General features: G+C 40.1%; 1 protein-coding gene across 3 annotated transcripts in view; it reads left to right on the forward strand.

Annotated features, from left to right (window-relative positions):
• DAW1 (dynein assembly factor with WD repeats 1) overlaps nucleotides 1–23940 on the forward strand; it is a 45604-nt gene extending 21664 nt beyond the window's left edge. For all 3 annotated transcript variants that reach the window (XM_077869095.1, XM_077869096.1, XM_077869097.1), the window contains 8 exons: nucleotides 2861–2960; nucleotides 7160–7267; nucleotides 9648–9754; nucleotides 10643–10745; nucleotides 11501–11615; nucleotides 19322–19398; nucleotides 21275–21437; nucleotides 23725–23940. In XM_077869095.1, coding sequence (XP_077725221.1) covers nucleotides 2861–2960; nucleotides 7160–7267; nucleotides 9648–9754; nucleotides 10643–10745; nucleotides 11501–11615; nucleotides 19322–19398; nucleotides 21275–21437; nucleotides 23725–23759 — 808 coding nt within the window. In that variant the 3' untranslated portion in view covers nucleotides 23760–23940. The remainder of the gene's footprint in view (nucleotides 1–2860; nucleotides 2961–7159; nucleotides 7268–9647; nucleotides 9755–10642; nucleotides 10746–11500; nucleotides 11616–19321; nucleotides 19399–21274; nucleotides 21438–23724) is intronic.
• The last annotated feature ends 577 nt before the right edge of the window (nucleotides 23941–24517 follow it).

Raw genomic sequence — 24517 nt, forward strand, 5'->3', positions numbered from 1 at the left:
ATGTTTAAGTTCTCATGCCATTTTTAAGAAAAAATTGGGTGGTTGTAGATGTTGGATATAATTTCTCTAAGACAGATAATGAGCTCTGGCTGGCCAAAGAAAAGGCCATGGCCTTGCATATTTGCGTAAAAAAATCTGAACGTTGCGTCTTTTCTCGTGATGGCTCACTTTGACTTTTTTCCATTCACCAAGCTGTTTCTATAAATACGTGTCTTTTACCATAGTATTATGATGACTAGAACACAACAGTAAATGGTTTAAAAGTTAAGAGGAGAAAGATTTGTGTGATTTCTCCTGATAGAGGCTTTGTGGAAGATATGGGGCTCAAGCAGAAGCGTGGAAGGTGAAAGACGGAGGGAAGCGGGGAGGGCATCGTGGGTGAGGGCACCCTGCAGCTCCAGAGGTTAGGTGGGACTTTGGCTCCCCTGGCTCTCTAGTGCACATTTTCTGGTGAGAAACAAAAGTGGGCGAGATCAGAGCTTTCTGTGTAGTTTGAACTCTGTTCTGGAAGACCGAGTTCTGATGAAAGCTTTGTGAATGAAGGAGGGACTCAATGAAAGTGCTATTTTGGGAGAGCTGTTCTGGCAGAGACAGGGGGCCGGAGGGTGTGAGAAGGGATGAAACAGGAGGCAAGGAGATTAGTTTGGAGACAGATAAAGTGATAGATTCAGGAGATGATGAAAGTAGTGTAGGATAGTGGCAGGGGCAATAAAGGGAGTTTTATAAAAATCTGATGCACTTAGAGTCGAAATTTTATCCCATGAATATTAAAAACTTGGTATGTAGGTTGCTAATGTCATTACATCTCTTTAAAATGTTACACACTTTTAAAACACATCAATTGTGATGGCACAAAGTTAATTGGTACATTTAAAATGATTAAATATTCCAATTACATTACCGAAAACTTAACTGCGATGTATGCAGTTATACACTGTAGAGAATGTGATTTTTATAATACCTTATTGCACCAACCTGTGGGAGAGGAAGATTTTATTGAAATTATATATGATAGAATATTTTACTTCTGGTATAATTCCTACTCTAATTGCAATGTTATTTAAAGGACTTTAAAAGTATATTCTCTATAATATAATACCATGTCCTATAATAGGCTACTTAAATGATAAGATATTTCTGCATGTCTGAGAACAAAGTTTTTTGGGGATAGAGAGGTAAAGAATGCTTCCTCTTTTGGTTCTGCTGTTGGACTCTATCAAGACCCCCTAATGAAAAACTCACTTGTCCAATTACAGAGTCTGCTGATTTATGTACGGATTAAAGCAGCATTTTCCATGGCATTTGGGGGCATTGGGGTTTCAGTAGAGTGAGTTCAAGATAGCCACCAAAGAATGAGAGGGAACATGTGCATGTGTGTGGGGGGGGGAGGGGGGGAGAGGAGAAGGGAGAGAGAGAGAGAGAGAGAAAGAGAGGAGAGGGGAAGAAAGAGAACAAAAGAGAGGAGAAGGGGAGGGGGTGGGGAGAGAGATGAATTTCAACCAGTTTAGTGTTTATATGTTTTATACATTAGGTCGGGAGTAAGCTTTGATTCAACAAAGTAATTCTAAAAAATATGTCATTGGTATTATCTTTTATCATGTAATGGCATATGGAACTAGAGAGCAGTGTGTGATCAAACAGGAATTGATTGAGAAACAACAGCAACCTGAGACGATATGTCTGAGGAGCAGGAGGGATGGAAAATGGAGGGAAAGAGTTGATAAAGAGCACACGGGGCTCTCAGCACATCCGAGCAGAAGTTTAGTGTTCTAAACTAACCATATCCCAGTGGACGTCAACAGCTGATGAGGAATGCCTAGACTGGATGGAGGAGAGCCAGTGCAGACCTTGGGTTGATAAGCAGCTTTGAGTGTTAGGAAGCTCTAGGTGGGTGGGTATTCTCCAGAACAAACTGTCCCTGGAGCATGACAGAAAGGACCTCACTCCCATTAGCTCAAAGACCACAGAAACACTACGTGGTTGGCCTGAGAACAAAGGAGAGATACAGGGCATCAGTGTTAGTTTGGACAAAATATAAATTCTGCAACTGTGCCAAGCACATATAAATTGCCTTAGGATATGCATTTTGGGTCATAAATCCCTTCACAGTTTTGAACAATGAGCTCTAACTGTAATTGATGACCCAGTTGGGTGAACATTTTGATGACTTGGTGTAAGAGACAGGGGTCAACGGTAAAGGAAAAGATTTAGTTCTACGATCACAGGTTAAACAGGTCAACCCGCTCTTAGCTGTCGGGTGTTGACAGTAACCCTGCCCCACAGTATACCCGGGAAACCTTTTGTTTGAAAGGGACAGGTCTTTACCCTATTTCCTCTCTAAATCCTCCTTCTTGTTCAAAGACCTTACAATCAGAGTAATATTGGCATTATTTTCCCAGGGAGACACTAAGTTCTCAAAACCTTATCTAGCCATACGGTTAATTGGATTTATATCTTTTCATTCTTCTTCTTTTAAATTCAAAATTAGCCTTGTCAGTAGACCTACTAATAGAATTTTTCTATGTTCCTGCAACTCATACATTATTTGTTTCCATTTGGTAATAATTTTCTAAACTAAATTTTGTGCCATATTCATTGTGGCAATTTAAAAACTTACTGTAATCCCAAACATAAATTTATGCCTTCAATATAAAATATTTAAAATTAAACATGCAAACTGATACTATTGAAAAATTAGGCCTTAATTTTGTTGTCCACTGAAACAAATGTAAAGTTATTTATTGTTTTACAAAGTAAATTTCTGAGTAGACAGACCCATGTATTAATATCTTGTCTTAATTCAGTGTATCATATCCTGTGCTTGAATTTGTCTTCAAAACCCATTTTTTTAAAATCTTAGTGACAAAATTGCCACTGGATCCTTCGATAAGACTTGTAAGCTGTGGAGTGTAGAAACGGGAAAGTGTTACCATACCTTTAGGGGTCACACAGCAGAAATAGTGAGTATATTTTATTTTATTACACTTTTATGTTGCTCTTTCTCTCTTCTTTCTTTCTTTCTTTCTTTCTTTCTTTCTTTCTTTCTTTCTTTCTTTCTTTCTTTTTTCATAGACTTTATTTTTTAGAGTAGTTTTAGATTCACAGCAAAACTGAGTGGAAGCTATAGTGGTTTCCCATATGCTCCCGCAGTCCTGCACCCCCACCCTAAGCATGTCCCATTATCAACACCTCCCATCAAAACTGTACATTTGTTACTATTGATGGACCTGCATCAACACATCACTGCTATTTCTTTTTATTAGTCCATTATACAAATAGTGGTTCTACCTTTATGATTAATTTTACAATTATATCCAGTATTTTTAGTTTATATATATTTTATATGGTGGCATTACTGTAATTTACAAACTATTTGAGTTTTTATATCTTGCAGTTGTCGTCAAAGACCTATACCCTGCATTGACTAAGTGGACGTGCAATATGATAAACATTTGAGTACAATGGCCAACCTGACCTTTTCTTTTTCAGTGACTTGCTTTTAAAGGACTGAGTTGATGAGGGTTGGTAAAATTCTTAAAATAGCTTTTAAAGTAACTTTTTTTTTAATAACATGTGACATATGTAGGCTTTTAAAGTAACTTTTTTTTAATAACATGTGACATATGTAGGCTGATTGTTTTCTGGATATCATTAGAACCCAAATTTGCATAAATAGTTTGATAGTCTAAGTGTCTTTCGCTGTTGGGAAGACCTTGCCCTTGGCCAATTCTGTGTTACATCTTATAACAATTAGTGAGATAATTGGCACCCTATGGGACAAATGATAGCTTTTAAAAATAAACAAGCTGCTTATTTTAGGAATAAGATTTATTTATATTTATCCTTCGGATTCTTGGTATAGGCATACAATAAGGGCTCATGCTATGTTTAATATTTTTGCTAAACACTGGGGGAAAATGCAATACAAAATTATAACTGACCATTAAGGTACTCAATGTGCACAAAGGACAACTTTGTGCTAATATGTAAGCCCTTCACATATATTAGCTTCATTGCACCTCATAGCAACCTTAAGAGCTAGATATTTCCCCATTTTACAGTTGAAGGTGCCAAGACATAGAGTAAGCAATTTGGCAAAGTCATAAGAAAGACATAATCCTCATTCTCCCACTCCCTTGGAATTGTGAAAAAGTTCTCTTTATATATAGTTCCTAGGAAGATTGATAATTTTCATAGTCAACAACATCAACCCAATAAATATTTACTAAATATTAACTATGTATTGAGTCCTGGCCTGTGTGCTTGGCCTACCAAATAGAATCACACATGGTTCTTACCTGCAGGGATTTTATAGCTCAGTAGAGGGGGAGAGAGTCATCAAAAATAAATTCAGAGATGCGTTGAAGGTGTGCTAGAAGTGGGTGGGGAGTTCAGTGTGGTCAGAGAGGGAAGCACCTGGTCGAAGGGTGTTAAGAAAAGTCTGTGCAGATAGGTAGCACGTTCTCCAGGCAGCAGGAGTTTCACTGGCCAATGCCCAGGGGAGGTGTGCAACAGTAGGGCATGCTTTTTAACTCAGATGACTCCATGTGGCCACAGAAACACTTCCCAAACCTCCCCTGTTATGACATGCACAAAATATGACAATATGGCTGTGCAACACACTGTGGGAGGGGGAGCTGCCTGTGGCCCATGGTCAGAGGTGCTGGGCAAGGATCCCTGGTGCTACCCCCACTGCCTGGGGTAAAGGCATCATGTCTTGGTGCAACTGCAACCCATTCAAAGCCATATCACATGGTAAGCATGATCAAAGTGGAGGATGCTGGCAAGGCGTAGTATTGATTCATATGCTATGCTAAAGAATTTGGACTTCATCCTGTGGCTAATGCTGCACTGTTGAAACTTTTAAGGTGGAAGATAGCATGGTCATGTTTACTCTTTAGGAAGATCATTCTTGTGGCCATGTGAAGTATGATTAGAAGTGGGGGCCAGCTGGCTGTCTTGTTGCATTTCCAACAAAGATGACAGGGGCCTGTCATGAGGCCAGTGAAGAGAATATGAGAGAGATTGGAGTGGAAGGGTAGGACTGGATTGCCAGGAAGATTTTTTAAATATTTTATTTATTTATTTATTCATGAGAGACACAAAGAGAGAGGCAGAAACATAGGCAGAGGGAGAAGCAGGTTTCATGCAGGAGCCCGATGTGGGACTCGATTCTGGGTCTCCAGGATCAGGCCCTGGGCTGAAGGCAGCACTAAACCGCTGAGTCACCCAGGCTGCCCTACCAAGCAAATTTGAGGCTTGAAGGAGAAAAGGGGCCCTAGGGTGATTCCCTGGCTTTGGAATGGCAGTACCATTCGCCAGTTCTATATAAAAGGAAAGGCAGGCTCGTGGTCATATGACTTGCGTGTCTTAAATTGATCAAAGCTGCCTGAATGATGTCCAAACAGAGGCCCTTTGGGGCTGAACTGAGTGCAGGGTCAGGGAAGAAAACATGGGTGTGTGAGTCACTGGCATGGGGGTGGCAATGGAAACCACTGGGGAATTGCAATTTCTGAAAGGAAAATGACCAGTATGGGGAAAAGTGTGATGGCGTCTTGAGCAGATGGAGAAGAGAAGAATCTTCTAAAAGATACAAAAAAGACATAGGAAGTTAAAGAAGAAAAGCAGAACACTGTTAAAGTTGTGTCTGGAAGGAAGAAAATACAGGGAACAAAGGAGTCAGCACTGCAGGCGTCAGAGAGGTTAAGTGAGGTGACTGACAGAGCCATTGGATCATTTAACTAGAGTGGTTCCAAAGAGTTGACGTAGTGGGAAATGGGCAAGCAGTGATGATGGTGCAGTATTTTCCCAAGGAATTTGGCTGTGAAAAGGAAAAAAAGGTAGTTGAAAAAGGGGTACAGGGAGGCAAGCGAGGGTTTTTTTTAATGTGGGAAAAGCTCAAGCATCTTTGGAGGCCACTAGGAGGCATCCAGTCCAGAAGGATGGAAAAATTAGTGGGCACATCTCCCCTAGGAGTGTGGGCAAGAGGGGGTCTCAGAAGGGCAAAGGGATCCCTCTGCACCTGACACTGAATGAAAAGCAAGTGAAGGCAGGGTGAGGAAGGTCCCCCATGATAGTTTTCTCAGGGAAGTAGTAGGAGGCCAGGGTATCTGTGGGGGAGGAATGAGGACAGACTTTGGGCAAGAATAGGGAAAGGGAGAGTGTACTGAGCCAGAGGCACTTTCAGGTAGGGAGGGGATGGTGCTAAGGACACAGCTGAGGATGGGAAGCTCCAAGGAGCAACACCTGTAATCTGCTATGCAGTTTCCTTCAGCTGAGTGGTGAGGGAGGGCCAATGAGTGGGTGAAATGCCAGCTTGATACAGTTGTTAGGAGTCTTACAGACGGTGCCCGGAAAAGAGAGGGGAGCCCGGGAGTGAAGATACTGAGGATGCTGGCAGGACTGATGTTTCCAGGCTGTCAGTTGAATAGGGGATGGGGGGGACAGGAAAAGGCAGGCATCTCCATGAGGTGGAGGATATCCTGGGGATGGCTTGGTAAGGAAGAAAGGGGATGCACTGAGTAATTGGATCTAGAGATTGTTGTATCAGTGGTGAATTTTTGAGAAAAAGTGATGTTAAAGTCCAAGATGTGGCCACAGGAGTGATTATGAAAGGGAGTCCGGGTTCATAAGTCTGGGCTACTGGAATGATGGCTCACATGAAGGCCACCTAGGACTTGGAATTGAGATCATGAGCCGATAGCCCAAGTCCTTGGTGAGTGAAGGGGCAGGATGGAAAGGACTGTGAAGTTAACAACAAGGAAGATGGGAGCCAGAGAACATGAATCGCAAAGGAGATGAGTTTGCTTTTACTCTTGTTCTTCTGTGGTCTGGAAGTGGCAAGGCATGCCGGTGCCCCTGCCAGCCTGAGCTGGGTGACATGGGAGAGCACATCTTCTCAAGAGGAGAGTGCTTCAGGATTCAACCTGCGGGAAGCCGGCCACCCATAGAGCCCCTTGGTATCTCACTGCGGATTTTAAAGAGACTTAGGCTCAACCTAAGGTGATGGCATCTTTTCTATACAAAATTAACAATTAATTTTGTATAGAAATTAATTAAAAAGCTTTTCTATACAAAATTAATTAAAAAGCTTTTCTATACAAAATTAACTATTTAAAACTCTATCTTTCTAAAATCTCTTTAATTTCCCGTAATTCAGGTGTGTTTGTCATTCAACCCTCAAAGCACACTAGTGGCTACTGGAAGCATGGACACAACAGCCAAACTGTGGGACATTCAGAGTGGAGAGGAAGTGTTCACTTTAAGAGTACGTACTGTTCATAATGTCACCAGCTTCAAGAGTTTGGCATTTTCCCTAACCATTGCTTAGCGTAAGCCTATCCTTTGAGTTTGTCTTTATACATCTTCTTATTACAAAATGGGCTCTAAGTGAGAAGATATTTATGAGCTATTGGTTTTCCAGACTGTAGTGAAAAGAGTTCACTCTTCAAACCAGTTGGTTTGCTGGTTACTCCAAAAGACTTTGATGGGGGAGCTGGGGAGGCCGCATGGGCTTTTTATTTTGACTAGCCTCAGTCTGTAAGCTATACCAACTATATAGCGTAATACCTAGCACCATCTATGTGGCTTAAAGGCAAGTAGGAAGAGGGAGAACTGGAGAAACTCGCTAGAAGATTCCATAAAAGGATGAACATCCTTCTCCTCCATTACCACCCCCCCCCATCTTAGAAGCTTCCCGTATTACATGACAAGGGGTAAGTAAGTGGCAGGAGAAGAAAGGCCAAAGGGCACTGGCCAAGAGAGCAAGAGCTGGTGTGTATCTCCACAGGGACCCCTGTCTGTCACCATCACCACACGCCCAGCACCTTCCTCCCACCTGCTCCCTCTGCTTCTCCCCACCCCAGCCCAAACAGTCCTATAGAAGGTGATTCTCTGAGCCAGTCGGTGGGAACAGCTGGATAGGAAATCCAATTCTTACCCTTTCAAATTATAAATGGATTTAAAATTAGGACCCCTTTCCTGGGAGAGCTTTTTCCAAGAAAGGTAAAAAATGCACTTGAAAAAGAGAGGAAACAGCACTCTTTTTTTTTTTTTTTAAACTAACACCATGGGGTCTTCTTAATTCAGAGTGCCAACCTTAATTAATATAAGTAGACTCTTTCGATCTTCGTTGTCATCAGTTCTGTGGGTCACGGTGGGTCACTGCCTCTTCACTACCTCCTCTTGCAGACCGACGCCTAACAGTCTCCAAAAGATGCATCTACCTCTGCACACCTACATCTGCCACCGGACAAGTACATTCATTTTGTGTGTTCGGAATTTTAATGTTCAGCTGCATTTAATTTTTGCTGTTTGAAATCAACCAGAAATTTGTGTTGTAAATGAACTTTTTCACTCTTGAAAAAAAAAGTAATCATGTTAATTCACTAAAATAATTAGGGAAACAGAGCAGAGTCTCCTGCAGAGAAGGGCTTCTTCCCATTGTCTCAGAATGTTTGATACATTGGCCCTAGACTGTGACCAACTGAAAGCCAGGCCAAAGGTCAGATATTTATTAGCCTATTTTATGTTAAATCATCATAAAAGGGGCTCCTGGGTGGCTCAGTCAGTAAGTGTCTGCCTTCAACTCAGGTCATGAACCCAGGGTCCTGGGATTGAGCCCAGCATCCAGGGTCCCTGCTCAGCTGGGGAGAACAAGGTGGGAGAACACCTTGTTCTCTCTCTTAAATAAATAAATAAAATATTTAAAAATTCATTATAAGAATATCCTTTTTTAGGGGATCCCTGGGTGGCTCAGCGGTTTAGCACCTGCCTTTGGCCCAGGACGCTATCCTGGAGTCCCGGGATCGAGTCCTGAATCGGGCTCCCGGCATGGAGCCGGCTTCTCCCTCCTCCTGTGTCTCTGCCTCTCTCTGTCTCTCTCTGTCTATCATAAATAAATAAATAAATCTTAAAAAAAAAAAAGAATATCCTCTTTTAAAGTTTTGAACTTTATTTTACAAACCTGCCTATCACTTTTTTTTTCACTTATTGTTAAGCCAAAGCATATACAGCCTTTTGTTTTGTTTTTAGCAGATTTATTTATTTTAGAAAGAGAGGGAGAGAGAGAGATCAAGTCAAGGGAAGGGCAGAGAGAGAGGGAGACAAGCAGACTCCTGGCTTAGTGGGGAGCACTACATGGGGCTAGATTTTAGGACCCTGAAATCTTGACCTGAGCCAAAACCAAAAGTCAGACACAGCCTTAATGCACTGCACCCAGGTGCTCCAGCTTTTTTTTTTTTTTTTTTTGGATACAGCCTTTTAAAAAGTGTTTCCAAGACAATGTAAAAAAAGTTCTCTGATTTCACAAATGATGCCCTCATCCTGCTCATTACAACAAACAAACAAAATCCAGTTTTACTTAATTTTACTAAGTTAAATGGGCTTGATTTATGTGTGTAAGTCAACTTTTAGTAAATTTACAGAACTATGTAACCTTCACCAAACTCTAGTTTTTAATATTTCCCCAGAAAGGTACCTGTGCCCATTTGCAGTCTCTTCTATTCCCACCCCCAGCCAACTGCTAATCTCTTTTCTCTCTATAGAGTCTTGCCTTTTCTAGCATTTTCTTTTAAACTGTGACATTGTGCATTTGTAGGGATTGCTTTTCTGCAGGTGACGCATGGCGATATCTGCTCTCTTTCTAGGGACATTCAGCTGAAATCATCTCTTTGTCCTTTAACACCTCAGGAGACAGAATCGTCACAGGATCTTTTGATCATACAGTTGCAGTGTGGGAAGCTGATACCGGAAGGTATTTTCTGTTAGTCTGGATTGAGGGTTAAGAAGACAGTTTTTGCTGTTCATTAGTTTAATCTCCTTTCTATTAACTGTGCTTTGGAGTCTATGGGAATAGGACATACTGAAAATAAGTTAATTCATTATTTAATGATATTTCTGATCCACAAGAAAAATGTGAGCTTTCTTGGAATTCTGAACAAATAATACAACACAGCAACATAAAAGGAGAATGTTAACAATAGTCTGGGTATATGGCTATTATTTGTTCCATGTACTGTGTAATTAAATTTCAATGGCTTGTCATTATGGTAGGCATGGATATCATGAGTAAATAAAATCATGGCTAATTTTCCAAATTTAATTTAGTCCAACAACTTCAATTTCCTTCCTAATTATTTTGGGTTCTAGTTGCTAAGAAGTTAACTAAGTTAGGCTATTTGTGTTGTAAAGCTCCACCTTGGGCTTGCCTGTATCTTGTTGGGAGGGCTGATTACCAGGCGTAGCAGTCAAGTTGGATACCATAAGATATGTGGGAGAAGAGGGCCCTTTTGGACATTTGATGGATAGTTTCTGAACTACCAAGGGGCCCACTGATCTGGTGTAAGGATACTTCCAGAATTTCAGACCAACTGTATTATTTTTTACCCATGGCTTTCTCAAGTCTTAAGTAATGTTATTTGTGCGTGCTTAAAATTTAAGTATATTTTTTTCTAAAATTAAATTTGTAGCCTAGTTGATTGTTTTTGAGCTATACTAGAGCCATCATTGTTTTGTCACCAAGGATATTATTTTATACAAACCAAAATTTGGAATCTTACACCAATGGGCTTGACATCATTATTTGTGCACATATTCTGAAGTAAGGCTTCTTTCACCAGGGTAAATCCTTTCTATTTTGTAGGAAGGTGTATACCTTAATCGGGCATTGTGCTGAGATTAGCAGTGCTTTATTCAATTGGGATTGCTCTCTGATATTAACTGGCTCTATGGACAAAACCTGCATGGTGAGCTCAAGAAATATCTTTGCTTTACAGTTCTCCTGTGTGCACTTTTTACTGTGTCAGGTATTCATTACAACATTAACACATTTCAAAGGTGCTGCAAAATTAGGACATTAATTTATAAATAATAAATGGTATTTTTGAAAGTTAAGTTTCTGATCTCCAAAGTTTAATGGAATTATGATATAGTAAAACAATGTTAATTGAACCAAATGTATTACAAGATCTTATTTTCAAAGGCATGTTATTTTTCTTTAATGTCTCACTGTTCATTTGTTAAACTTTGATTAGAATGAATCTCAAGGAGGCTCAACACAATGTCTGCCTGCCTTTAAGTTTCTGTTGCTAAGAGCTTATGCTCCGGAATTATTACTTGATTACATATCCAATGTATTATGATCTTAATATACTTTTCATTTTCTAGAATTATAGCTTTAGATCAAACTCCTTATCATTCGAAGACCTGCTTATGAGAAGGGGACACTTCAACTCCAATCAGTGAAACAAGCACTTTGAGTTTTTTCCCAATGTAGTGGCAGATTTGCACTACCCATTCTAAATGTCTGTCTCTGGTCTTCTCTTTGTCCAAGGTGTGCCTTGTCATGAATCCAGGTAAAATGAACAGAACATGTGAAAATTATGCACACGGTCTTGGCACAGTTATTCAGCTAGCCATCAGCATGTCATAAAGACCACTCCTTTCAATTATTGCGCTCGAGATGGGAAGTCACAGTCACCCTCTTTTTTTTGTATTGTAGCTGTGGGATGCCTCAAATGGAAAATGTGTGGCAACGCTAACCGGCCATGATGATGAAATACTAGACAGCTGTTTCGATTACACTGGAAAACTTATTGCAACTGCTTCAGCTGATGGTAGGTCATCTGCTCATACATTTAATTTCTTCTGGAGAGATTTAGGCTTTTCTGATAAACACATATAATTCTACAGTATAGGCCATCTACCTGATGACTAGCTGTGAGAGCAACTATGTCTGCCTCATCTCTGTGATGTTGGTCACTACACTATGTTGATATGGTATTCTTGGTAACCACAGGTTACAGTGTCTGCATCACCTTGACAACCACATCTGATGTTACACTGGGTCTTCACATCCCCTTGATACTGTATATAATATATTCTTGGTCATCTCACTAATCACGCATTATGTTACATTATGTCAGCCTCATCAACTTGACCACCATCCATGGAGCTATAATAAATCTTCATTATCTCCTTTATAACATGTGCCACTCCAGTATGTGTAGCACATCTTCATGTGCTATACATCATCTTCTGGCTCACCACTTATGATTTTACACTGTGTCTGCACCATCTTATTGATAACCATGGGCTGGTGGTACACCACATGTGCCTCAATTTATTGAAGACCACAAATGATGCTATAATACATTTATGTCATTTCCTTGTTGACCATATATGCTACTATATTATGTCCATCTCATCCCTCTAGGGCACATGTTACATGCTATATCGACTCAACTCTGTGTCATCAAGCAAGATACTACATTATGTATCATTATCCTCCTGATGACCATGCATGATAATACAGCCATACTCAAATTTTCTTAAAAAAACATCTATGGTATTACACTCTATCTACATCCTTTCCTTGACTGCTGCATATGATGTATACTATGTCAACATCATCTCCTTGATAACCTTGTGTGATGTGATACTAGAACTCATATTGATGACAAATATATGTGATGCCACAATGCATCTGTGACATTTCACTGAAAGCCCCATATAATGCTATGTGATGTCTGTATCACTCATTGATAACCTTCTATATTGTTACACTACATAAACACCGTGTCCGGATGATAATTTATGACAGTAAATAACAGGTCATCCTCATGATGACTATGTATTCCTGACAAGCATGTAAGATGCTACACAACTTCTGCATCATTCACTGGCAACCCTGTCATTATGTCTATACCATATCCATGATAACTACATGTGATACAATGTCTGCATCATCTCCTTGACAACCAAATGTGAAGCTACATCTCCACCATCTCCTTGGCAAGCATAGGTAATGCTATAAGTCTATGTCATCTTATGACATCACACAACCATGTATGATGCTGTCCTATGAGCCATCACCTTGATAATAAGTATGATGCTGGAATATGTGTCATCTTCATGAAGACTGCAGATAATGCTACACCACACCTGTGTCATCCAACTGATGACCAAGTATGGACCTGAACTAAATCTACATCATCCCTCTAATAGCCACATATGATGCTTCTTTGTGTCTGTTCCATATAACTGATAATTATGTTTTAAGTTACACCATGACTTTGTTATTATTTAAAAAACACACTGAATGCTACACTCTATCTGCATCATCTAGTCAAGCTTGCGTGGTGCTATACAAAGTCTACACAATCTCCTTGGTAACAATATGTGATGCTATTCTATGAGACGTCACCTTGGTAGCAATGTATAATGCTAAACTATCATCTCCCTGGAGATCAAATATGATGCTCTACTATGTCTATATTATCCACCTGATGACCATAAATGGAGCTACGCTAAGTCTACATGATCCCTCTAATGACCATATATGATACCATATTGTGTCTATATCATCTACTTGACTGCTATGTTTTAATTTACCTTGACAAATATGTCTTCAAGGTCTATTATTTAGTATCCCTTTATTTGTTAAACTACATGACTCTGTGTTTTATCTAGATCATGTCTTTGAAGTCTGTTTGTCACACTATCCTTTTTTTCTAGAGTGCTGTGTGTGTGATACTATAGTAGTGTTTATCATCTCCATGGTAGGCTCCTATGTTATGGCGTCTATGTCCATAATTAATGACTTTATGTGAGATTAAAGTGTGTCACTTCACTAACCTCCATTTATGATGCTACATTCTGCTTGCATAATCTCTCTGGGAACCGAACATGATGCTACACTGTGTATCATATCCTGATAACCACATCAGCTCCCTGACAATAAGTTACAATGCTATGCTACTTCTGTGTTATCACCTTAAAACATGTATCATGTTATACTATGTCTGTATCATGTTTTTTACAACATATAGAGCTGTATTATATCTACATCTTCTTCTTAAAAATCATGTATGATGCTATGCTATCAGAGTTTCCTCAATGACCATGCATTGGTCATGGTCCATGACCATGTATTATGTAGCATCGAGGATGCTACATAATACATGCATCATTATCCTAGAATACATGATATGTTATGTGAATTCTCCCAGACAAGCATATATGATGCTCTACTATTACTCTCTAATCCCTTTAACAACCTTGTCAGATACTATAGAGCATGACTAAAGTATTTCTGCATCATGCCCATTATAATCATGTATGACACTACACCATGTCTGTACCATTTGGAAAACAGTATAATGAATGACACGTTATTTCTTTTTTTTTATTTTTTTTATTTTTTTTTATTGGTGTTCAATTTACTAACATACAGAATAACCCCCAGTGCCCGTCACCCATTCACTCCCACCCCCCGCCCTCCTCCCCTTCTACCACCCCTAGTTCGTTTCCCAGAGTTAGCAGTCTTTACGTTCTGTCTCCCTTTCTGATATTTCCCACACATTTCTTCTCCCTTCTCTTATATTCCCTTTGACTATTATTTATATTCCCCAAATGAATGAGAACATATAATGTTTGTCCTTCTCCGACTGACTTACTTCACTCAGCATAATACCCTCCAGTTCCATCCACGTTGAAGCAAATGGTGGGTATTATGACACGTTATTTCTGTGTTATTTTCCTAACTATCTTTTCTGCTGGAATATATCTGTCTCATATTCCTGATAAGCACCGATGACATTACAATATGTCTGTGTCAAGAGTCCATCATATTCACATATGACAAAAATTATGTCTATGTTATCACTCTGATGACCACATGACACTACACTATATGTCATCTCCCTGATAATAAATGACACCATGCCATATTTGCATCATTTCCCTGACAACCAAAGTGATGCTACACTATTTCTGGGTCATCTCCTTGACAACATGTATGAAGCTATACTATGTCTCATCATGCCTCTGACAATGGATGAAGCTATATACGATGTTTGCATATTTTTCTTATAATCATGTATGACGCTGTGTTATGGGTAGTCTTCTGACAACCATTTATGATGCTGTGAATTATCCATGCCATCTCATCAACCATGTATGATGCTACACACTGTCTGTAACAAGCACATGTGATACTATACTGTGACTGCATTATCTCTTGGATAACTGTATTAGCTAGAAATATCATAACAGAGTACAACAGACTAAGTGGCTTAAACTACAGAAATTTATTTTCTCACAATTTTGGAAGCTGCAAGTTCGAGATCAAGGTGTTGGCAGCATTAGTTTCTTCTGAGGCTTACAGTTTTCTCCCCGTGTCTTCACATGGTCTTCCCTCTGCATATGTCTGTGTCCTCATCCATTTTTCTTGTAAGTGCACCAAATATATTGGGTGGGGGCCCACTCTAACGACCTCGTGTTAACCTCATTTCTTCTTTAAAGGCCCAATCTCTGATTAAGTCAACTTCTAAGGTACTCACGGCTAGGAATTCAACACATGCATTTTGTAGGGGACACAGTTTGGTCCCTAGCACCATGTATGACTACAGCATGTTTGCTTCTTTTGTCTGAAGACTTCTCTCCTTGCAAATCCTATGATGTGACCTGTGTGCACCATGTCTTTGATAATCATATGTGATTCTATGCTATGGATCAGCTTTATGACAACCACATATCATGCTACACTATGTATCATCTCTTAACCTACTGTATATGATGCTACCTAGCAACTTCCCTATGTCCTGGTAGCCATGGATGATGCTGTACTATGGTAAACTCCTTGATGAGAGTGAATGATGCTTCATGATGTCTGCACCATATCCCTGACAAAAACATGTCATGCTACACTCTGCATCATGCCTTAAGTATGTGTCATGGTATGCCATTACTACTGGATGTTGGAAAAAAATACATAATGCTGTGCTATTATTCATGCCTTTGACAACCTCATAGGGATATATGCTGTATATGCTATACTCTGTTTATGTCATCTCCTTGATAACTATGTGGAGTGCTACACTATTTTGCATCTATGTGTGAGGATGCAGTGTGTTTCATATCCATGATGGGCATATGTGATGCTACAACACATCCATGCCATCTGTTGATGACCCCATCTGTTGCTACACTGTGTATGTGCCATCTTCCTGTAGTCTACAGATGACTACACAATGTCTCCATTCTCTTGTTTGATGGCATGAATAATGCTACATGATGTATTTTCGTCTCCTGGACAACCACACATGATCTACTATGTCAGCATCATCTCCATGACGACCACCTATGACAATATATCTGTGTCACCTCTCCATGAATCATGCTATACTATGATTATGTCATCACCATGTCAGCAGCATAAGCCTACCCTGCGTTTGATTCATCTATTTGATAATCACAAATATTTCATTGTATCTAATTCCCTTAATGACTGACCCTGTGTGACTCTACCTCATGTCCATCTAAACTTTTTAACAGCCACTTAAGAAATTCTAGCAAAAATGGAATGCTTTCTACAAATATAACTTGTTCTTTGCCTGCATTTGCTCTGTGTGACTAACATACTGTTAAGTAGTCACATATCCTTTGTGTTCTAATCAGTTATAGAATTTTGCCAGTGATTCATTTTAATTACACGGTCTTTACACCACCTTTGTCTCCCTCTTCAAAATTACATTTGCATCCTGTTCTTTTACTCACTAGGACTTTTCAAAGGTGATCCTTTGATCATACATAAAGTTCTTTCTGTATCCTGGGATACAGAAAGCCCTAAATTCAGAGAACTCTATTTTTGAGAGTAACTCCTTACTTTTTCATCTTCTCACAGAGCTCATCTTTTTAAAATCATCCCTCCTTTTTCATTTTAAATATCATTATCACTGATACAAAAAAAAATCCAACAAGAAAGAAGAGAGAGCCTACTTTGTGACAGGAATTGTTTTTAGCAATATGGGATGCATCAATGAAGACAAGAGAGAGTACATCTTGTGGAGATGTGCTGTGGAGACGGAGAAAGTAAAGAATACCATATATGTGTTTTACATAGAGTCTTATCATGTAGAGAATTTTAGATTATAAATAATACTAGGAGTTTTTCATCACCATGGGTTGGGGGAGAAACCAGCAGGGTCTGAGGTTCGGGATGCTGAGGAATGGATTAGAATTTACTGCAAGTTCAATAATTCTTTTATTTTCTCTATCATTGGTTATGTCCCCTAGCAGTATTTCATTCTTTCCTTGTCAATAAGACATTACTTCAAGAAAAAAAATCTTTTTTTTTTCTTTTGGTGTGTTTGGTAAGCCTCTTCTCATTCTGTGCCTTCTAAGAAGTCTTGAAGATTACAGAAATCTTGTTTACTGAACTCTGGTTCTTGCTTCTCATTCCCTTCTTAAAATTGGATCTATTCAACAGGGTTAGCTGAAGCTGTGAAGCTACATCTGCTTCTTCACATTTATCACCTTTTTCTCCCTCCTTGGAATTACTCTCAAGGCTGAATTATTTTTTGGTGTCTTGTTCATATTTCTGTCTTAAAAATATAGTTTCAGGCAATATTATTTCTGTGTTTTTTGAAGTGTAAAAATGCTTTTGAGAAGTTTAGAGAACTACTCTATGCAAGATATTCACTTTTGTTATATTAACACACTTATAAAAAAGATTTATTTGAGAGAGAGAGAGAGAGAGAGAGAGAGAAAGGGAATGAGTGAGTAGGAGGAGGGGCAGAGGGAGATAATCCCAAGCAGACTCTCTGCTGAGCATGGAGCCCAATATGAGGCTCGATTTCATGACCCTGAAATCATGACCTGAGCTGAAACTAAGGGTCAAGTGCTCAACCGACTGAGCCACTCAGGTGCCCCAATATTAACACATTAAAAAAAAGATTTTATTTATTTATTTGAGAGACAGAAAGCATAAGCAGTGGAGGTGGGTGGTGGGGGATGAGAATCAGAGTCCTTGCTAAGCAGGAAGCCTGACTTGGGGCTTGATCCCAGGACCCCGGGATCATGACCTTAGCCTAAGGCAGATGCTTAACCCACTGAGCCACTCAGGGGCCCTATTAACATATTCTTAAAACACATTAGTCACTTTAAAGCTTTTAAAATGTCCGACTAGCAAGTTTTACATTTTTAGTCGTATTAATTGTAAAATAGCAATTTTCATCTACTTCTTCCTGAAGTTGACATTGTCAGAAGGCCAATTAAAAAAACTTACTATGATGCTTTGCTTTTCTCTGAATGAAAATTAAGTACCTAAAATTCCCTATCATTGCTAATTTTGCCTCTCTGTAATATTGTAATGGCAATAAGACAGCAGCCTTCACTCAGCCAGAAAAAAATTTAACTTTTTTTGACAACAATTTTACTACTGCTATTTCTCTCCTTCTACATTTCTTTAACTCCTCCATCCCTTAATTCTAAGAAAGTATATATATCATCTATCCACCCATCCACCCATCACCCATCCAGCCATGTCCGTCCGTCCATCCATCCATCCATCCATATGTCCATTCATCCAGCCAGCCAACCAGCCAGTCAGCCAGCTATATGTCCATCCATATGTCCATTGATCGATCCATCCATCCAACCACCCATCCATCCATATGTCCATCCATCCATCTACCCACCCACCCATCCATATGTCCATCTGTCCATCCATCCATCCATCCATCCATCCATCCATCCATCCATCCATCCATATGTCCAATCATCCAGCCAGCCAGCCAGTCAGCAAGCTATGTGTCCATCCATATGTCCATTAATTGATCCATCCATCCAACCACCCATCCATCCATATGTCCATCCATCCATCTACCCACCCACCCGTCCATATGTCCATCTGTCCATCCATTCATCCATCCATATGTCCATCCATCCACCCATCCATCCATATGTCCACCCATCCATCCAGTCATCCAGCCAGCCAGCATCCATTTACTGAGTGTCTACTGAAAGTTTGATACTTCTGGGCCCCAGGGATACAAAAGGGAACAAACCATCCTACGTCTCTCTGTAAGAAGGCTTCCCAGGTGCCTGTTCTTTGCCCAGGGATAAGCAGCTGTTGCTTGTTTTCAGGAGGGCCTCCCGAATCTTCTGTAACCTTAGACTCCTATTTGGTGTATGATGCTGGTCTGGCAGCTTATTGCATCACCAGCCTCTCGAGACTTGTTTTGATACCCCCCCTTCCCCTTAAAATCTCCTTCTTTCTGGATTCCTCTCCACCACCATCGCCCAACCTTTTCTATCTTGGAAGCCATCATTTCTTCTAATAAGCTCAGGGCTGGAGAAGCACCCTGTTCCCCCTCTTCCCCCACAGAGGCGCCCACTTACATTTATAGTTTTAGGTGGCGAGTCTCACCGTAGCACAGAGCCAGTATGTCAGAGCGATAGAGGTTACATGATTCAGGGCACACGGCTCAAAGTTCTATATTTCAGATGAATTTATATGTATCTCCACTCTTTCAAAAAGGAACAGCAAGAGTTTTCAGTGCAGCCACAAGAAAGTGTCTTACGAAATTAGAAGGCCATGAAGGTGAAATTTCAAAGGTGAGTTGCTTTCTCATCGGGAGAAATTCGTTTAGTTTTAAAAACCTAGCATGCTTAGTGTAAATAGGTCTGTTGACACTAGGGTCTGTCCAATTATCTCAGCCTTTCTAGAAATCAGTTACCTAAAAACTATATTTTCAGGTGTGAGGTCAGACTTATTATAATAAATGATTCCTAAAACCTTTTAAAAAGTATAAAACAGCATTTTTCTCAGCCATCAGCAAAAGACTGAGTTAGCTGAAAATACCTATTAAAGCTATTTAAGAAACATATGAAGTGCTTTTCCTGGTCCTAGCAGACACACAAGTATACATTATGCAAAAAACATGCTGTGCAGCAAGTATCAAATGTTTTGTAAGTTAGATGCAATTTAGAAAGTATTTCTTGGAAATATTTAACACTTAACAGAGTTTAAAATGACCTACTTTGAAACTTCAAAGCTGTAACTTTTAGGATTTTGTATAAGCTCCTCCCACAAGCTGATTCACTGAGCACAGCCTTCTCATCAGTGATCTGAAGTTTAGCTGTGTCCTCTGAAAACTCTGGAGAGGCCAAGACTTGGTGACTCTCAGCTCCTACCCAGCTCAGCCCAGTCCCCTGGTCTCACATCTGAGATCAGATTTGCTCCTTTATTTTAAAGTGTCAGTTTGATTTCTTCTGGTCTCAGAAGGCTGCCCCTGGACCCTGGAACTGCCCTCTGCTGTGCTCTCCTTCCCCCCTTCCTCTGCACCTGCTACTGGTGGTCAGGAGCTTCTGGCCTTTAAGATTGGTCTCTGAGACTGCACAGAGCACATCTTCCCCATAGGCTAGGAGGCCTTAGGGACCGGCATGAAGGGGGAAGACAGGGAAATGTGGATGTGGGAGACAGGCTGGGAAGAGAACCCAGGCCATGCTTCTGAGTGAACCGGTCTAGTAGCCATTGACATGCATGATGTGTCCCACTCAACAAATACACATACTTTCGTGTCTGTGTGAATATAAAGAGTTCCCAAACTATGTTATTGCATTTTAAGCTTCTGTGATATGTTACTTATTGAATACCATTCAGCAATGGCATTTCTTTGGGATACAAAGTTAAAGTATTCATTCATTCATTCATTCACTCATTCAACAAATGCTTTTTGAGAGCTTGTACTGTGCTAGGCATTGTACTGGGGACACAGGGACCAAAAAAGCCATACCCTTAAGTCTTGCCCTTATCAAACCTGCAGTCATAGAGGATGTAACCCAAATCATTGTCTAATGATGATTTAGAGAGGTTATAAGCATGGCCCCCAAAGGAATAGTGAACTAACCATTTCCTTTGACAGTCGCTCAGATACCATTTGACAACACTTGGCACATAGGAAGCACTCAGAACATATTTATACAATGTGATCTGGAGTGGCAGTAGAATGAAAGTCCCCCCTGACTTGTTCACTTATTCTGTGGCACAGATTGACAGAGGATCCATATGCTTTTGATTACAGGAAGTTGGCTTATAGGGGGGGCTTGGGTTTGAAGGAGCCTGACTTGTGTTCCCACCCACAGCAGGGCTCTGCCTCTCTGTTTGCAGGGAGAGACTTGCATCCTGAGTCTTTGGAAAGAAGCTAGGTGGGGAGTACTCGAATTAGAATTAGAAGGGAGCTGTGGTCTCTATCCTTAGAACTGTGGGGTGAGGGGGACAGTGGCCAATTAGAATTTTCTGGCTAGACTTTAATTTTCCTGTATTGGTTCCTGTACTTCTTTCCCCCCTCAGGGAGGAACTGTTCTATGTAAGAATAAATGCCAAGCTGGGAAGATGACAAGTGCTTAGTAATGTCCCCTTTTTTGCAGATTAAAAATATATCAGGAATCAAATTACACAAACCTGTCATTTTTCCTTTCCCTCTTGTAGATTTCTTTCAACCCCCAAGGGAATCGTCTTCTGACTGGCAGTGCTGACGAAACAGCTAGAATCTGGGATGCTCAGACTGGTCAGTGCCTCCAGGTTCTTGAGGGGCACACAGATGAGATCTTTTCATGTGCTTTCAACTATAAAGGCGACATAATCATTACAGGTATGGGAGAGAGAAACACATAGACTTGGTTTTCTTTTTAAATGGGTTATTAGACAAAAAAAATTGGCTATTAGACCAAAAAAAAAACCAAAAAAACAAAAAACAAAAAAATTGGCTCTCAGGGTTTCTAAGCTGAGTATCAGAAGGATTTTACTGCCCTCCCTTCCCTCTCTCTCCTGGGGTCCCTGGCTCATGCCCGTGCTTGTTACACCCACTGTTTAATTTTAGTTGCATGTGGAGCTGCACATGTAAGCTTTGACTGTAAGGCCTGGTGAATTTTGAATTTTAGTTGCTCTTGACAAAGTAAGAATTCAGTAGCCTGCCTTACTGGTTTACTGCATTTCCCCAGGCATTGTCTGAGGAATGGTTAATATTCAGTTGTTTTCAGTGTTAGTAACTCAAAGAGGTTAGGCCCCAAGTTCTGTACACTTGGACTTACAGCTCTGAGAGATTTATCCTTTGAGCTATGTTGTTTTCTCCTTGGATGCCCCCTGCTAACACATTAATATTTGGGGAGAAGAGAACATCCATTGAGCATTTTTCAACCATGAACAATCTACTGTGAATTAATTTATTAGAAATGTTTTGTAAGGACTGGAATGAGAAAAGGTTAACTTTGATTGTGGAAAGTGACGAGAATATGGTGTGATATTAGTACGGTGCCTCCAGAGGGGGACCTGGCAGGGAGTGGGTGTTATAGTGACGTGGGCTAGGGGCATCCTAAGGGGGCACACAGGACCAAATCTGCCTAACTCCCAGTGATTATTGTGGTGTTGAGCAATTTCCAAATTGCTTAACTGGTCTAACAAGTTAAATGTCACATGTGCCAGGTTGGCTTTCTATATTGGCTGATTGAGGAGCTTCCTAGTCATCTAAACTTCAGGGTGCTGAGAATAATCTCTTTTTGCCCTAAGAACCTCATCTTTCTATTTAATTGTGGATAATTTCTCAAATTATGGATTATTTTCTGGAGTTTATGATTTGGTAGTGTCTCTAAAATGTAAGTACTCTCAAGGTAATACCATAATAACCCATATATTTTATTGTGAGCACAATGTCAAATCCTTTCCCATGACGAGGAAAAAAAAGAGGTGAGAGGTGGTGATAGGAGCACAAGAAGCTCATGCAGGAGGCTATGGCCAAGTAGGGAAAAGGAAGCTAGGGTTGCTTTGTCAGAACACCAGCCTTTTCTAGTCTTCATGGCTCATATTAGACCAGTTGCATGGTACCTCTTCCCTGAGCCACAGGAGATCCTAGAGACTTTAGGGAAGGAACATTGTCTGTGCCTTGTTTTGGTGCTGGCTGAGCTCTTTATGACACTACTGATTTCGTGTCTCCCAAAGCCCCGAAGTGCTAAATACTGGCCACTGGATGGTGGAGCTTACTACAAGGGGGTGACACTTCTTCTGTCTTGCCATCAGCAGAGCAATCATGTTGTCCAAACGGATCTACCCCCCTTTTCTTGAAGGACCCAGGAGTCCATCAAGACTAAAATCATTGCATGATTTTTAGTGGACTGCCTGAAGTTGGGGCTGGAATCACAAAATGGAAGGAACTCGGCCAGCATGGTCATTACACTTTTTAGAGGATAAGATGACTTTTGGTGGAATGGATAGTTTTCACAGGCTCTCCCTATCCATGTAATCAACATACTTATTATATTGATGTTATGTGTCTGACTCCTGAAGGTCAGAGAACCAGCAGTGCCCAGCACTGCTCCATACCGGAGTGGTCATTTCCAAAAGCAGAATGAATGTGAATGGCGCCCTTGGGCAACACTCTATCAGAGCTGCTTTGGAAGAGTGTCTATCATAGCAGTGGGGATGATGGGAGAATGCACATTTCACATTTTACCAACAATGAGAAAAATCTGTTGACATTTTGAAATGTTCTGAAGCAGAATATGCTGTCTCCTCAGAAGTTAATCACCCAGATCTGGAAATGTTCGAATTCACGGTCTTTCCACTTGACCGCGTTGTTTGAGGGGAGGACAGAGGGAATAGGCTGGAGCGGCTGCATTCTCAGGGCTCAAATTCTGAGATGCCATGAGTCTCACTCCTGTGAGTAAAACATTCACTTGCACAACTGATGACTCACAGGAATCATTAAAAAAAAAAAAATTCTCACCCCCAAAATGCCAGAGTGGCTCAGTCTCCACAGCTGAGCACATTGAGTATATTGATCATCGATTGTCAATGATCCAGAAAAAATGTTAACTTGTAAGTAAAAAGGGAGAGTTAATGATTGAAATAAAGAAAAACTGACTTTGTGAAATTTGTTTTATTAGGGAGCAAGGATAATACATGTAGGATATGGCGCTGACTGAAGAAAAAGGCAGTTGATGAGCAGATTTGCCAGCAACGGAGGTCAAGACCTGGAGTTTTACAGAGAGCCAGAGAGCGAACCATTTTGATATTTCATGTTTTCTCTTTTTCCACAAATCAACTATTTCTACACTGTCCTTAGCTTCACAGATATGACCATTAAAACTGATAAAGTTTTATCATTTCTTGATATTATTTGTTGGAAATGACAGGAAAGAGCATAATGTTTGGCAAGTGTCACTGGTCCTTTCAATTTTGTTTTTATTTTTAGTAGCATCGTGATAGGGATAAAGGAAACCAGAGTGACTTAACAGTGTTAAGTCTAAGAATATACAGTATTTGAATTTCTCTGTCTGACTTATTTTAGCATAATCTTCTAGATTCCACTTTGAAGGCTATGATAATTTCTGTTGACTAAAGTTTTTGGAAGTAGTTTTTAGTGAATTGTACCTCTAATTTATGATGTATGTTTCTCTTTTCTTGAGAGTTTTTACAATCTAGTCTCTTAGCAACTTTCAAATATATAATACAGTATCATGAACCATAGTCACCATGTTGTACATGACATCCTCAAGGCTTGTTTATTTTTTAATTGGAAGTTTGTACCTTTTGACAGACTTCACCCATGTGGCCCATCCCCCAACACTCTGCCTCTGGCAACCACTGATCTGGGAGTTCAGAGAGGTTTTTTTTTTGTTTGTTTGTTTGTTTTTTTCTGTTTTTACTTTTTAGGTTCCACATATGAGTGAGAACATA

Source organism: Canis aureus, chromosome 24, assembly GCF_053574225.1.
Source record: "Canis aureus isolate CA01 chromosome 24, VMU_Caureus_v.1.0, whole genome shotgun sequence".
NCBI lineage: Eukaryota > Metazoa > Chordata > Mammalia > Carnivora > Canidae > Canis > Canis aureus.